The sequence below is a fragment of the Pelobates fuscus genome, chromosome 2, assembly GCF_036172605.1.
Source record: "Pelobates fuscus isolate aPelFus1 chromosome 2, aPelFus1.pri, whole genome shotgun sequence".
Classification (NCBI taxonomy): Eukaryota; Metazoa; Chordata; class Amphibia; order Anura; family Pelobatidae; genus Pelobates; species Pelobates fuscus.
In genome coordinates this window covers 392,629,160-392,646,626 of record NC_086318.1, presented here as the reverse complement: position 1 = coordinate 392,646,626, position 17,467 = coordinate 392,629,160, and the positions used below count along the sequence as shown (strand labels likewise).

Here is a 17,467-nt window from a genome sequence, read left to right as displayed (position 1 = left end):
AATATGGAGCGATTTTAGAATTTGGCATGTTTGTCTTGTAAGCTTAAAAGCCATAAAAGAAAACAAAATAGTCACACAAAAGTGTATATTTATATAAAGTAGACATCACAGGCTATTGTCCTAAGGTTGTTTTGACACTTTCTAAGTAGCCATTTCACCGCCAATCTCTGCTACATATTGGAGTAAAATTTAGTATTTGGGGTTTTTTGGCACACAAACTTATAACAAAGAACTTCTCATGTGTGCTATTCCTGTACAAGGTTTTATTATGTGTTCAGTTACTTCTGCTGAGTACAACGGTACCCCCATTGTCTGTCTTTGGCACTATTTCGTGTTATAGCAGTTTGACTGTTCAAAAAAACTTCACAAAGGCCTACCATTTGTAAAAGTAGACACCTCAGGGTATCTCATAAGGTGCATATTGTGCTTTAACATGCCCCCATTTTTTCACCAATATATGCCAAAGTATGTGGTAAAATATAATTTTGAGCATTTTTTACATATGGATTACATTTTTGCTGGGCATTTTGTACATTTCATATGTGCCACTAAGTTCAAACCCCCCCAAATTATGCTCAGCTAAGCCTTCTGAGTAAAACAATATGCCCAATGTATGACCTAGACACAACAATGTACTGCTATATACTCATACCCTCAGTGCAACTAGCCATGATATACGCACGTTCAGCCTAGCATGCTCAAATATAACACACTTCTGTCTAAAAAAAAAAAAAAAAAAAGAATGCAGCTTCCGAATGAATCTAAAATGGATGCTGTCCAGAAGGGAGGGTCTGCTGCTGATTGGCTGGAATGTGTCTACTGACTGTGAGGTACAGGGTCAAAGTTTACTCAATGATGACATTGAGTAAACATCGCATATGTTCGCCATCCGTGGTGAACGCTAACAAGCTATGTTCGCCAGCGAACTGTTCGGGACATCTCTACATCCTATTATTTTTTTTAAATGTATTGTGAAGAACATTCAAACCACAATAATATATGTTTATTACAAAGTAGACAAAAACAAGCATGTTTTAATGGATCCATATTTATATTTCCATGACAAACCTATTTCTTTACAATACAATGTTATCAAAATTAAAGAAAATAAATGATAATGAACCACAATGTCCATCTAACTAGAAGCCTGTAGTTAAATGGTTTTGTTATTTACGAATATATAAAAAAAAACATGTTTATATTGATTGTTTGATTACTGAAAATGCACTATTGGCAAGGCAACAAGTCTAACCTATTATTATAGAAATTAGATCTGGTTTGTTTTAAATACATTTAAACTTATATAACTCTATTGACAATATCTAAATATTTATAAACTATGCTGATTGCGGCAACTATCTAGGAATAATTAATATGTTTACAGTGAAGCAAAACTTTATATAAAAGTATCCAAAATTAAAAAAAATTATTGGACAGATGTAAAACATGCCGGGGTTTATTCAGTAAACAAAATTAATTTTAGTGAATTGAAAACAAAATTACACATGTCAGGCTAAAACAGACCAACGTGAAGTTGGAAATGTTTATTCAAATAACCTGTTGTTTCCTAAATTTATGTGATTAGATTTTTTTTAATAATATACAAATAAACCTCAACATTTTCTGCATTTAATATATCAATGTGTGTTTTAAATTGATTTGCTTCATTGAGCCTTAATCACTTTTTTTTTCACCAATCCAAAACACTTCAAGCTTTGAATTTGAATTTTACACCAAGAAAATGTATGTGATAACTTGAAAGGTTTTCCGATGATACGGGAAGAAAATGCAATTTGTTTGCTAATTCAATTCCATTTTAAAGCAGTAGTTAAAAAACATGATAATAATCCGATTTGTTGACATGAATGCCCAAACTCCTATACATTTCTTCATGTACTGAGCTTTTGTACTATAGTCCAAGGCAGCAATTTTGGCCCCCAGTCTCCTTTTTTCGATCCTTATTTCAATAGCCTTTGCAAGGCAGATTTTCCGTACATTGCTCCTGCACCGCCTATAGTGGGGTGTCTGTGAAGGCTGTGTGCTGCTTGGTCACTGTACTGAAGCTTTTAATGGTACTTATTAGATCATCATCATCCGCATACTATAAAAAACAGAAACATTATTTATTTGGGGTATTTTGACTATCTATGAACAGCAAGTTTTTATTTTGTATACCACCTACAAAACATTCTTACTGGAAATTATAAGTTATATTTATCTCTTTGCATGAAGATGTAATTCCCGAAGATGCTATTCATTCAATATTTCATATTTTACCCCATTTAATATTGTTACCTTATATAACACCCACTTTCCAGTCTCTCCTGCCTCCTTTCCACTACTATGCTTTTGGCATATTCCTCTAGTAAGCCGCAAGACATTCTCACAATAGCGCTGTTACAGAAAGCAGGAGAACCACCTGCAGAAGGGTTCTCCTGCTCTCTTTTGTCAATCAATTGTTGTAATAGAGATCTATGCAACCAACATAATTTACACACTTTCTATGTATTCCAATTAACATTTTATTCCACTATGTAACTATGTAACAAGTTTACCACGGTCCATTTCTAGTTTAAATGGTGATAATCACATTATTATCACTCAAATGTTGATAATAAATATAATGATAGCATGCCACAGATTTTTTTTAGGATACCATTAATAGGCAGCTTTATTTTGATTTGGTAATTATACAGCTGTCAATCTTAACTCAAGTATGCTTATGGTAGAAAATGAAGGTTGACATAGGACAACAAGAGTTAGGGTAGTGCATAGGTTGACAACCCCATGTACGTGTATCGTGCTCAAGTTGTGAAAGGCACTACATTAATTTTGGTAAACTAAACCTTTGGAAAGGATTTACAAAGTTGTATTATGTAACATATATTACTTAATAATTTCAGTTTTCTCTAAATTTTGAATTTTGTAAATGCAACTGAATTTCAAAATTTGGCCCAAAATAGCTAAAGTGGAAAAACTCCCCAAGTCAACTATATGTTGAGTTCAGCTATTGTGACGTAATCTTGAGAATTAAGTGCGTTACTTTCTGATGATTCACGTCTTAGTGATCAGGTTATTTAAAGTTGCATTCTTATTGTACATTTTAAAAGATAAGAACACCCTTACCATTCCACTGTCATGTCCGTGAATAATGCTGTCCCATATGGAACCATCTCCTAAGGATTTTTTATCATGTGAATTAAGCAGTTGACTAGCACTTTGATACAAGGAATTCTGGGAGAAGCTATGGCTGATCTGACTGTGACTTGTCTTCCGAACCATTGTCGTATGACCTGTAGGAGAATCTGTTGATGGGATCTTTATTTCAGATATTCCCTGAAAACAAAAGTTGTTTTTAGGCACTAATAATAAAAGAAAGTGCAATGTGTGCTAAGTACACAATTAAACCCATGCGTGCAGCAATAATATGTGCTACCTTGAAAATATTAAATAGCCGAAAAATAATAGTCTTTTGCAGACAAGATAAAATGCAAGACTTTTTTTTTTTTTTTTAATATTATACTTATGGTAAAGGTTGATGATATATTTGTATATACTTTACTATACCGTTTGTATGCATAGTTCTAGAGTGCTCCTTAACCCCTTAAGGACCAAACTTCTGGAATAAAAGGGAATCATGACATGTTACACGTCATGTGTCCTTGAGGGGTTTAATTAGTCCAGCTATATGTATAAACGTAGCACTGCAAGATACATTTCAGGAGGCTGAGCAGAGAGTGCCCTCCCAGCTCTATGAACCTGTCTTCTTGCTCTCTTTCAGCTCTGTAGCTCATTAGAAGGGAGAGCAAAAAACGGGTTACAAGAGATTACTGAGAACGCACAACAGCTCAAATTGCCTGCCCTTGGGTGGGTCCCTGCTCAGATCTCAAGCTGGTTTTAGCTCATCTTGTGCCAAATTGCAAGTCGGCTCTCTCTGCACGAGAGATACAGCAACCCGCAGACGATGGTTTCAGCCTTGTTAGGCCTCATCAGTGAGGCATAGCTAATACCCCTCTGGGCACCGTGAGCAGGTTTATTGCAGGAGATGGTGAATTACACTACACAGAGTAAAGGAGCACTCTGTAGGAGGGAGAGCACACACTACACCTGCAGGGAAGGACAAAACTGTTACTTCTCTGGAAGTGCCATTTGCTTGTTCCCTCAGCATAATAAATGCTGTTATATTGTTTAATTGGTGTATAATGCTGCAAGATTCTTTAAAAACATACTTCCACATTCTGGGTAACCCCAATGTCCCATGATGCCTCAGGCACTCTCATGCGAGCTCAGGCATCTAGAGAGGAATATAGTGCACGCCCACATGCTCAGGCATTCCTTCCGTAGCACTGTACATGCACACGCACCTTGCATGCAGCACTGCATCTGTTAGTATGGTTTGCATGCTCTTACTTAGATATTGGCTTGTGGACAAATCTCACATTTGACAGGTTTGCTATAGCATTTGGGTTCGGCTTCTGCTGAATACCAAGGGCACAGGACGGTCTTGGAGTGCAGGAGGTGGCTACTTAAATGTTTTATTTAAAATGTTATTTATATTTGATATTACTACTGCATTGTGTGCGTTTGTGTACGTGTCAGGGGTACTCCAATAGTAACACTTGATAGGGTATTAATCATGGCCCGTATGCAGCCTGTTAGCAAAGTAGCTGATCAATACCATTGTGTTCTATTACAACAAGAAGCCTCAGATACTTTATTTTGTTACCGTGACATTATAGATGACTTACCAGGAATATTATGACATAAGTTAATCTGCCTAATCTTTTGGGAAGGTTTTTTTGTTTTGTTTTACAAATGAAGATTGCAATTGCCCATATTTTTACACCAAAAATAAACTTGATTCCCAACAGAGTATTAACAGACTAAAAGTAATACAAAATCCAGAAAGTGAATACAATCATGCAAAAAGAACCTGATATAAATCTCATAATGTATTCACAGCAAAACAGATCCATCCTGGTATTATTACTATACCTCCGAATGCATTATGAAACTTTTTAGGGTCACATGGTGTGATGAACCAGATACAACAGCAACAGGTTCACACTGAAGCAAAATATAAAATATCAAGAGTCAACAATACAATTCCCAAAACTGAATACTGGCGATTGTTGTTGGATTTATTCTCTAGTACAGGAGTTGGCAACCTTCAGCGCTCCAAATCTTGTGGACTACATCTCCCACAATGCTCTTACAGCCCATAATCCTTGCAAAGCTTCATGGGAGATGTAGTCTAGAATACGGTAATATTATATTATCCGGAACCTCTAAGTTGCAAGTTGTGTTCTGCAGTCAATTAATGACAAGATCGAATGTGATAATTAGCCTTTGATCAGACTATTATTGCTGCTGGACATGTAGTAAAAACAGTCGGGGACCTTTGTCAGTGTTGTGATCTGAAATGTTGTAGCATTTGTAATAGTGGGGTTATAACCAAAGAAACATTTCATATTATTAACAATAAATCACTGGAGGTCCTTCAGTATCATTGCTATCTGTAAAGTAGAAAAGCACATAAACGCACATACAAGACATATTCGGCTATTCACTAAAAAGAGACCACAGTAGCCAAACGTGAAGCATAGTTGGCTGAAACATTTTGTTAGGTCATCTATTCTGTAGTTATGAAGTTTGTGAGCCACAAAAAAAGACGTACTTTCATGACATTTTGCCAGTATTATACAGAGGAAGCATTTCTTTGAGCAATACAATTCAACTTCCAGATGCACAATTAGGCAAAATCCTTTTTTTTCCCTGTTAGTGTCTTTGTAGCAATGTCTTACCATTTCGGAGACTTGTGATGATGCTTCCATAGGAATTTGTACAGTAGGAGCTTGTAGCATAGCATGCTGACTATCAGACAGAGAATATTTCTAGATAGTAAGAAGAATTGGAAGGCAGGAAGCAAGGAAAAGTTTCAAGTGAGAAAAAAAAGTGAGAAAAACGAACAGAAATTGCCCAATGTCCATTTACAATTCACACAATGCTACCCTTGTTAATTTTTTTTGGCATAGATTCGGTGATGTGTGCATGCGATAATAATTTGGGGATTGATTGGACTGGTTGGCATAATGGTGAATGGGTTTGCCTGACATCCCAGTTTAGAAATTATAGCAGATATCTCATGGGTTATTATCACAATTGGATAAAATATTAGGCTGTGAGAGAAAACTGAATAATTTCAAATAGAAAAATAAATAAATGAAAATAAAGAATTCTAACTTTGAGACCGGACAGCTTATTTAATTACACGTTGATTAGAAATCCCAGTATTCCAGAACATTACAGTACTGGAGCCCAAACCCTGACATGCCTGGAATGCGACAGAAAGGTGACTGTAGAGCAGGGGTAGGCAGCCTTTGGTGTTTTAGATGTTATGGACTACATCTCCCATAATGCTACTGCCATAATGCTGGCAAAGATGTAGTCCACATCATCTGGAGTGCCGATGGCTGCCTCTGCTGTAGAGTTTAATCAGGCAGGCATGGATATTGGATATTGGATGAGCTTGCAGATACCACTTTAGGAAGTCATTGTTCCAACACTTTCAACTTGCTTAATTATTTCCAGACTCAGCAACAATGGCCTTTGTTTCACATGCCACATTGTTTGTTCTCTCTGCACACTCATAATGCACATGGTGTGCACTCATTGTGACCAATGTCAACAGGGTTACACACTAAAGCGAATTCAAAGGTAAAAGGTAAAAATAGTCGATCTGGAAACATTCTCTAAGTTAGCTATGCTGCCCTTTCAGCTACTTTGGCCTTTCATTTGCAATTCAATTTGAATTCTAACTTTAGTTGATAACCTTGTTTGCCGTTATTTCTATCAGGGTGATTCACTAGTGTGAAAATTCAAGGTGAATGTAAAGTGAATTTCACATTTAATCTAAAAATAGCCAAACTGGACAAATTCTGGACAAAGTCAGTTATGCTCTCAGTTCAACGACTCTGACTTGAAATTTAAAATTCACTTTAAATTCACTTTAAATTCTCAGTTTAGTAGATAACCTTGTAAGTCGTTACAGAATAGGTGATAAACTACTAATATGGAATTGGCATTAAAGAATGGTTAAAGGGTCCTGCTGGCAGTACATGTAGCTATGAAATTCACTACATTGGCCATTTTACTTAGGGCACAAGAAACTTCAAGTGTATATTTTAATTTGTACACTAGAGGGAGCTCTTCCAAGCCTGTTGTATAATTTAAATGAGTACCTGCCAGGTACTGAACTATAGTAAGACCCTATTTGAAGGTCTTTTCATATCCCCTCTAGCTGACAAGGCAGGTCCATTCTATACCTGAACACTGCATTGCCATTGGCTGGAAGGGGCTGTATATATTTGTACAGTACATAGCGATTGGTTAGAAAATGCCCTTTGCACAGTTGCCAAGGAAACATTAGTCTGATATAAGTTTATATGATTTATACAAATTCACGTTTTATTAGTGAGGAAAAAATATCTATGTGAATTATTCATCAAATGCTATCGTAACTGTAGATAACCCTTGAGAGAACATTACATTGATTACACAGTTACTTCTTTAACTAAATATCTTAGGCATCATAATACAAATCTATCCATGATCATTTTTATTTTATTTTCTTCAGGAATTATACAGACAATATCAGAACGATACCATTTCACGTACCGTGTAAGCCTCATTTTGGGAATATCCACTTGCTGGAGACATTCGCTGTTGAAGTGGAACTAATGGGGGTCGATCTCTTGGGCATGGTTGTTTGTTCAACTTCCTCTGGAGAAGCAGTGATAGAATGATAGCTAATAGCACTAACCCCAAAAGGGCCATCAAGATTATAAACCATAGCTCATTGTAAAACGTGTTTCCTCTGTCCACAGTTCCATTCTTACCACTTGGAAAAGACTGCACTGGTGCTACAAGAAAGAAATAAATAAAAATTAGATTTTATAAACATTACATTAGAAATATGTTTACTCAACGGGCATTACCTACTTAGACTTTAATTAACTTACAATGTCCACTGCACCTATCCAATTTATAGAACCTACTTTATGCTAATTAAAATATGGATTGACAAATCAAATATTCCGAGACTCCTTTAGAAATAAAGGCAGCAGTAAATCAGTTCTACATCAAAGAAGAATATTCTTTTGAAGAATCCTTCTCTTTAAATATTGTGAACTGTACATAAACTATTATATGCGTAGTACACTTGATTCTTCTTTATATTGAAGTGGTTCTTGATTGAAGATAATTAATTGTAATTTTCTTAAGGTGTTATTTTTCGAATCTTTGAACACACTGTATGGTATGCGGGTAAATGTTCTTACTATGTTATTTAAACCATTAGTTTCACAGTCTGTTGTAGCTCACCTGGATATAAAGGTCAAGAGTAATTTTTACATTTTTGCCATGCTTGATCAACCATACTTTCTCTAAGTTAGTGTGCCCACATTTAGGATATATGTGGTGGATTATAATGTGTATGAGCTGCCTTTATGTCAGCATAGTGGTGCAAGCCTCAGAGCAAGTTGTGGAGAAGCTGCTGGGATCGATCTTCATACTGGCTGAATAGCTCCCTTACTTGCCATGTACTCTGGCTGGAAAGTGGCATCACTGCAGCCTCACCACAGAGCTGTGCAGTCAGTGCACAGAGTGATAGCAGCACCCCCCAGTGGATTCCAGCGATGAGCCTCCACTCCAGCTGACCCAGCAAATGTAAGGCTGGGTGCACCTCACCTTGTCACTTTAAGGACACACAACGGAAAATTTCCGTCATGCCGGCCTTTTACTTTTGGAGCTGTGCCCTCAAGGGGTTAAATATAAAAATGAATAATTAAATAAATAATAAAAATCAAGAGTATGTGCCTAGAGGAACAATTCTTCCAGCATCTGCACCTCTAAATCTCCGTCCACTCGTAACACCCTTTAAAAAGATAAGGTTCTACAAGAACCTAAAAAACACACCACATCAGGACGAAATCATCAGCAGTCTAAAATATCAACTAACAAAATCACAATGTAACATGCTAATGGTATGCTAAAGACCTATAGTATCAATATACTGAGAATGTATGACATAATTACAGTGGTTTTGGAACAAACTGCCATTGATACCTTTTTGAATGTTATTTTAGACTATTCCCCCTTAATCGCCAATAAGAACTCAGACAGGATAACAGTAGCTAGCACACTGATCACTCGGCGCAGATAAGCAGATTTTTGCTTGCCTACAAAGAATTTAGTATTATTCACATTTTTTACAGCCCCTTGTAAATCATTCTAGCCCTAACTACCAACATTTACAATGTGTTCTTAGTCTCATTTAATACATGACAGTACATGGCATTGCGGAGGTTGTAAACAGCAAGAACATTGTATAAGTTAAGCTATTCATTAACTAAAATTGCTAAGGCAGGGTAATAGAGAAACGCATTAATTTATGTTTCATATATTATGTAATCATTACTATTTAATATATTATGTAATTATCGCTATTCACATAGAGCTTTATTATTTGTAAAGTGAGTATTGTGGAGAATTGGCCAAGGAATACTAAATTTTAGCTCAAAATAGCTCATCTGAAAACATTCTCAAACTTGGCTATTTTACCAGCTTGACTATATTGTCCTAACATGTTCAATTCCATCCTCAATTCTCTACAGATTTCCAATTTAGGAAATAAACCCCATAGTATTAAAAAAAAAAAGAAGCTGTTTACATTCTGTAAAAAAAAAAAAAGTTTTTTAGCTTTTAACCCCTTCAGCGCCATGGGATGGTGGTGCAAGGGAGGGGGGCACTGTATGATTCCATAGTGCCAGGAAAATGGCTTGGTTTCCCCCGCACTATAGAATCCCTTTAACCCTGCAATGTAAAACATTACAGTTTTGTAGACATTTCCGCTGCACTGACTGTCACGTGACTGCTAGTGTATACTGATGGAGGTTTCTTTTTATACATGGGGGAAAAACCTATGTCTGCTTAATATTCCTTTTCTTTCAATACAGAAATATTTTATTTATTTTACATAATTTGCTTAACTTGTCTGCATTGTCAGTCATTGTTTATTTACATCCTACAGTATTTAATCTGACTTCCTTTTTAATATTTTCTCTCATTTGTCTGATTTAAAGGGACACTATAGTCACCTGAACAACTTTAGCTTAATGAAGCAGTTTTGGTGTATAGAACATGCCCCTGCAGCCTCACTGCTCAATCCTCTGCCATTTAGGAGTTAAATCCCTTTGTTTATGAACCCTAGTCACACCTCCCTGCATGTGACTTGCACAGCCTTCCATAAACACTTCCTGTAAAGAGAGCCCTATTTAGGCTTTCTTTATTGCAAGTTCTGTTTAATTAAGATTTTCTTATCCCCTGCTATGTTAATAGCTTGCTAGACCCTGCAAGAGCCTCCTGTATGAGATTAAAGTTCAATTTAGAGATTGAGATACAATTATTTAAGGTAAATTACATCTGTTTGAAAGTGAAACCAGTTGTTTTTTCATGCAGGCTCTGCCAATCATAGCCAGGGGAGGTGTGGCTAGGGCTGCATAAACAGAAACAAAGTGATTTAACTCCTAAATGACAGTGAATTGAGCAGTGAAATTGCAGGGGAATGATCTATACACTAAAACTGCTTTATTTAGCTAAAGTAATTTAGGTGACTATAGTGTTCCTTTAAATATATTCAATACAATTTTATTACTGCCTTTTCCCTTCTATTAAATTAACACAGTTGTTTAAGTTTGCTTTGAACCACCTTATTCTATGAAGAATAATTGGCCTGATTTGTTTAATTAATGTAGTTTGCAAAACTCTCATAACAAAAATCTCAACATCATATTTATCCAAATCTTTAATAGTGATATAACCAACATTTTAGCTTCAAATAATAAAAAGTGCTCACGTGTTTCTGCCGCATCCTATTTATTGCTCAATACTGTGTATCCAATGAACTTTTTTTTTTTCTTTTTCTTTTTTTTTTTATACACATCAGAAAGGCATCTATCCCATGAGTTTATGCCATTATCGCTTAGTAATAGGATAGATGCCGATTCATCATATGTTATTATATATAATAAAGTTCTATATAGAAATTCATTGAAATAAATTTTATTTTGCGTTATTTTTATTTGACGTAAGACCGGCCATGGAACATCAATATCTGGCCAGTTGCATCATGATAATCTATATGAGCCAATAAGTTGATACCTAGCTCCCCTAGTCGTATCTTATCAAACTAAACATATAAAACACACATAAAAAAGTACTCATTCACACGGTGCATCAAAGCCGTTAGAAAACATCTAATGGAAGTTTCTACGTTTAAGGACCAGTCTCTACGTTATTGGTTAATGGATATCTCAGTTGCCCAGGGTTCCCATATCTTGATGTATTTATTTGTCATATTAAGATTTCTATATACCTGTTTCTCCATTAAACGTTGATATCCTATTTGAGATTCCACCTCTCTCCATGAGGGAATATTTACAGTTTTCCAATATCTGGCGATACAGATTTTAACCGCCATTAAAATATTAATTATTAAATATTTTATAATTTTAATTTTAGTAGGAATATTCATATGTAGCAAGAATAATTGTGGAGAGAGGTCCATTATTTTTTTAAGAATGGTGTTGATCATTGTAGATGTCGCTTGCTTTAAAGGATCGAGAGCATAGCAATCCCACCATATATGCTTAAAAGTTCCGTCACATCTTAAGCATCTCCAACAGAGTGAATCTGTGGGAGGGTGGAATCTTGCAACTCTCGCTGGGACCATATACCACCTATGAACCAATTTAATTTGTAATTCGTACAAACTTATACTATGTATCGCTTTTCGAAGCAAATCAAATGATTCCTTCAATTGATCCAATGAAAACTCATTTCCAATATCATTTTCCCATTTCAACATAGATTTCATTTTTCCCTTATTATATCTGCTGTATAGAATCTTATTTATTTTTGAGACCATATTATTCTTATGTTCTATGTTAAGGATATTATCTATAACTGAGGTATTATGTATTGGATTGGATTGTATAGTATCCAATGAACTTTTAAGTGCAAGTTTGACTAAGATCACCAAACTCCACCAAAAAATATTTTGCACACTTTGTATCAACAAATAATATAAGAAAATTTGTTTTTTATGATAAACCACATAGTTGGATGAGAAAATATGTTTATATATTGTCTGGGTACCCACTGGAGCTGTCCCAGAGGTCACTTGCCCTAGTGCACAACCCTCCACCCTCCCCTACCCAAGAGCTTGCCCTGGCATGCTCGAAAACAAGGAATATAAATATTACGTTTAAGGTAGCTGAAGTTCAAATACTCTGAGTTTATGTAAAGAAATTATTATATACAATGATCCAGAGTGCCAATTATTACACATTTAACTAAACTTGTGAAAAGCATGCTAAATGCAATGAAAACAGGGGATTCCTGGAAGAACAGACTAAACGTGGAGCAGAGAGGGTAGGAGAGAGAAGAAAATAAAATAAAGATGGTTTACTGGTTAATAAGGAAGGAAGACGAGAGGGCTGGTCATAGAGAGAAAAATGTTCATGGTGCTGAGGCGAGAGTAATTATTTTCTCTATGCACTGCCAATAAATTCCCGGGTTTTTGACCATGAGTTACCTTTTGACATCGGTAAAGGTCAAGGAATGCAATCATGAACGGATTCCAATGCACGTGGCCTCAACTTACTAACAGGAGTAGAAAACAATGCAATTAATTGCATGAGCCATTAAACTCTGCTCTATTTACTGGTTCAGCTTGTAGGATGATTACTCATAATTCACCACTTCTAGTACATGCTTTTTTCCTTGTAAAAGTGCAATGTTAGCACAAATATCAAGTATAAGCAGAAAAAAGGGGTCCCAGATTACTAAATTCAGCTCTGTGTGTAGACTATGCATGTTTTTGTTTACCATACAACCTTGATTGTCCGTTGATGTTGTCTAGGGTGAGGGACATTCCACCAGTCATGGTTACATATGTGAAGCTATGTAGAAATCTATGTTTTCTAGGTGTGGTAATACACTTCATAGAGTAGGCTGCCGTTATATTTTGATACTTAGAAAGTATGCTTCAGTAGAAAACCCATAGCTCACTTTATTATCGTTATAGCGCAAACTCCAGATTCCTGTGCCAGGTCTTAACTCTTCAAGTGCACTAAAACATTGACAATTGTCTTGGGTGTTTCAGGAATCAAACATGAAAATGTACATTTCAAAGATCGCTTTATTTTCCCTAATAGAAAATTCTAAAAGTTTAAAGAGGGAAGGGAAATGGAGTCAATACTTATGTTTCAAGGAACATTAGGAAAAAACTGGGATGCAGGGGTGAACTCTTAATCATAATATAAATGTTTGATGTTTGTTAGATTTGAGGAAATTGAGGAAAAATGTGTTTTTTTATATACCAGAAGAATACAGATATATGTATGCCACTGTTTTATGTCCTTTTATGTCCCTGCCCATCGTATGGTAGAATTAAAAGTTTGGTTTTGACTGAACTGCAATTTGTCCAAAATCTTGGCTGAGATTCCCATTTCCGAGCCACCACATACAAGAATCTTGGGAGAACTGAATCGCATCAGCCCAAACATGCTCATACTGGTTCTTGATTCAGAGTGTTGTCCCTGGCACCATAAAAAGGGGGGTGGAATGGTGGGGGCAAATAAACAGCTTAGCTTGCCTGTCCAATCAACAGGTAGCAAAAAAGATGGTTGATGATTAGGGGACCGCTGACCAATAATGTGAAAAAAATGGTAATTATATACAAACACTTTGACTGCAGCTGCTGAGGGAGACAGACCAACAGTGGTACTATGTGTTTTACCATTGCTGTGTCTGTGTGGTAGTAGAAGACAGCCTCAATCATTGAGACCTGGTGTCTACTGTGAGACCAGGTTTCGCTTGCTGCTGTACCCCACTATTGCTAGGGGCACTTGAATCAACTATGAATGGGAGATAGGAGATTGCCAGGTTGTTGTCACTTTTTTGTTTTTTTATAAAACTGTTTGGTGTAATAAAATTCATTTTTAGGAGTGTGTTCAGTTCAGTGTATGCTGTGCAATGTTTCTCTCTTTTGTCAATCAGTTTTTTATTGAGCCAAAGAGAAAACAATGAATGATATTACAGTAGTGACACGTGAAAAACAGAGCAGTTCACCTAATGTACTGGGAAACACAAATATCAGACATAGACTAAGTCAAATGCAATATGGTACAACAGAATGCTAGTAGAACATGATAGCAGTGCAAAATGCAGACACTAATTGAAGAAACAAGCTTATTTTTACTATGTAAAAAAAGTTAGGAGCCAGACTATGGGCAAGCCTGGGCACCCATATGGCATGACTAAATTACATAACAGGTAAAGTATATGATTGAAACAGTTAGTAGGTCACTAGTGTCCCCTCTAGACATATGGCATACCACAGAAAAAAAAGGAAAAATACTAAACATAGAAAATAAACAAAATATTAAAATAGTTTAGGCATATGAGACACAAAGAACATGTGTTGCTGCAGAGTGGAGCAATGAGGGCTGTAATGTTATTTCAGCCAGAAGCCGTGGATCCTGATGGGGTGAAGGCCATGACATTGGCTACATCCCACTGATGAGCAGACCAAGCATTTGCAAGTCAACTTGTAGTGGTGCCATCTTATTCGGCTATGAGAGCATGTGGGTACCCCCATTTATAAGGGATGGCTGCAGCTCTTAATTGGGAGGTCACCACTGTAGCGTCTGACAGCTCAGGTCGTGGAAGATGCTCAATTGGTGTTCCTCAGACGTATGGGGTTTGTCCCCTAACCACCCGTAGGAAACCTTCCTTGTTGAAACACAGAATTACATTCCTAGGTATAGAGATTGTGTTTGGTCATCAGGACAGCAGAGAACAACCTCCTGAGGAACTGCATCAATTGAGCAGCCTCTATGGTGTCTCTGATCCCCCTCATCTTCAGATTACGCTGCCTCGCCAAATCTTCCAGATGCCCAACCCTGGCACTCAATTGTGAGCATGTGGTGGAGAGTTCTTGTATTTGTGTAGCAGGGGAGATTTGTTTAATGCGTAAATCTTGTACATCTTCCTCTGTAGCCCTTATCCGACCAGTCAGGGAGTTTAGGTCTTCTTCCAGCACTGCCAGCTCTGAGTCAAAAAAGGTCTTAGGACCTGACGCCATGCTAGCGATTTTGTAGCCAGAGGGTGTTTGGGTTGCTTTAGAGGCAACACCCTTTGTCTGTTCATTGTATTCAGTGGCACCACGGGTCCCAAATCTTTATCGACTGAAGCAGAGATTGAATCTCATGCTGAGTTTGACAGTAAGTCTGCCATCTTAGGCCTGCTGGCTTGGGAGAGAAGCTGGCTGATATTGTAGGTATGTCCCTCACTCAGCTCTCTGGTCTCCCTAAAATGCTTCCCTATGGTTTGCTGAGGTCGTCAATCACCTTCAGGGCTCTGAGATTTAGCCAAAAGTGTGTTGTAAAAGTGTGTTGTAGCAAGGTATATGCTGAGTTGTGTTGGATCTCAAGCGCCATGCGTCAGGTCCGCTTGCCAGTTAGCTCCCCCCCGTGTTGTGTTTGACGTTTCTTAACATCAAACAGCATAATGTTGCTAAATAACACAATAATGTTACTAGTAAATCTACCAAGCAACAATCCATTGGGCAATACATACACATATTTTGCTAAATTTTGCTCAACAAACACATATTTTGATGAATAATGTTACTAGTAAATCCACCAAGCAACAATCCATTGGGCAATACAAACATATTTTGCTGAATAAATTTGTGCTAGTTTACACAGTACAATCATTAATATACTATATAATTTACTGTACTAAGAATAACAAACACACCATCATTAAAAAAAAAAAAATGTTTTTGAAAGAACTTAATTTTTCACCCTGCACAAATCTAGTGGAAATTTAGGAAAATACAATTAAGTTTGACTATTATTTTGTATGTGCTTTAAACTCTAAAATGACACCACCGCCACATTCCTTAATTTATCAGAAAACAATATAGATTTAAATAATTGTATATTAAATAAGTCAACATAGAATCGCCAAAACGCATTTTAAACATGCACCAGGACTTTACTGAGGGAAAGAAAGAAAAATTATGGATTTTAGGAGAGGGGATTATCAGATAACCTTGAGCAATTCAAATGATTTGTGTTACCAGGGACGCAGATATAGCATCTTCTGCTGATTCAGTGAAGGTGTTGCTGTGGGCACAGTATTCACATCGAAACAATAGGAGTTATAGAGCAAAGGAAAAAACGCAGAGATGGGGGAGATAATAATTAAAATGAAAATAGAGTGGAGAAGAAGTACTTGCCGAGAATAGAACTCTTAAAATAACCTAGAGCTATGGTTTTATTTATTTTTTTCAAATTTCTTAATTTTTCTTAATACTTTTAGTGGTGGAAGAGTGGACATGGTAATATTTGTCCCTGAAGACCTCAAGGGGTTTTTACTCTCCATATAGTTCCAATCTTTCTGTTACTTGGTAAAATCACAGACTAAAACAAAATCCACTTTTCTGAAGTGAGGGTTTTTTTTTTCTTCCTTTCATTATTATGTCTTAGTTTTGGAGAGGCCCTTTCATTACAGACCTGCTATAAAACGGACTGATTCATGAGACATGAAATGATCACAGCTCAATCTTTACACTTAGTACAGGGGAGCATGTCACACTTCCCCAACAAGCCCACAAATAGAATATGTCACACACTGACTTATATACACTCTCAGCAAAGCATAATCTGGGTGAATAATTCTAACCTTTATTTGACATCTTAATTTACTAAAATAAACAGTGGATTTCTATCACATAGCACTGCACCTGCTGATAGCATGACACAGAACAACATATTAAAAATGAAAAAGGTAGTACATCCAGTTATACAAATAAATAAAAATAAATGTGGTCATATCTGAATGCATGTGGTTTGTTTTTTTCTTGGTTGTTTCCTGCTAACCATGGACTGGTAAATATATTCATTTTTATTCAGTGATGATATATTTAGCATTTGTCATTTTAGACTATGTGCACAATACCTTCCAGTCAGTATCACTGATCATTTACCAGTGGTTTGTTAATTGTGAGGCTGTTTCATAATTACAGTCATGGGAAAATCACAAGGTGTACTTAGTTTTTCACGCATGGTTTCTGCATTTTTGGTTTAATTTTGTTAAATAAATCATGGCACGGTGTAATATGTCATGTGTTCTTGTTCATCTGAGGGGGTATTTACCTAATTTTAAGACCTTCTAAGGAACAGATTTTATTATGTCCTGATTTGTAAACCATAGACTTTAAAGAGAGTGACTGTAAAACCTGATGGTTCACTAAGCTCACTTTTCTGGTTAATTTTGTATTATTTATTATTTTATTGGAACCCCTCCTGTGTTTTGCACATTGGATACTGGGGGG

General features: G+C 36.4%; 1 protein-coding gene across 1 annotated transcript in view; it reads right to left on the bottom strand.

The window, feature by feature from the left end:
* Positions 1 to 1,243: 1,243 nt before the first annotated feature.
* USH2A (usherin) overlaps positions 1,244 to 17,467 on the bottom strand; it is an 800,771-nt gene continuing 784,547 nt past the window's right edge. The window contains exons 71-74 of the mRNA XM_063441883.1: positions 7,678 to 7,922; positions 5,805 to 5,894; positions 3,127 to 3,336; positions 1,244 to 2,101 (exon numbers count right to left, since the gene is read on the bottom strand). Of these exons, the coding sequence (XP_063297953.1) occupies positions 2,012 to 2,101; positions 3,127 to 3,336; positions 5,805 to 5,894; positions 7,678 to 7,922 (635 nt within the window). The 3' untranslated portion in view covers positions 1,244 to 2,011. The remainder of the gene's footprint in view (positions 2,102 to 3,126; positions 3,337 to 5,804; positions 5,895 to 7,677; positions 7,923 to 17,467) is intronic.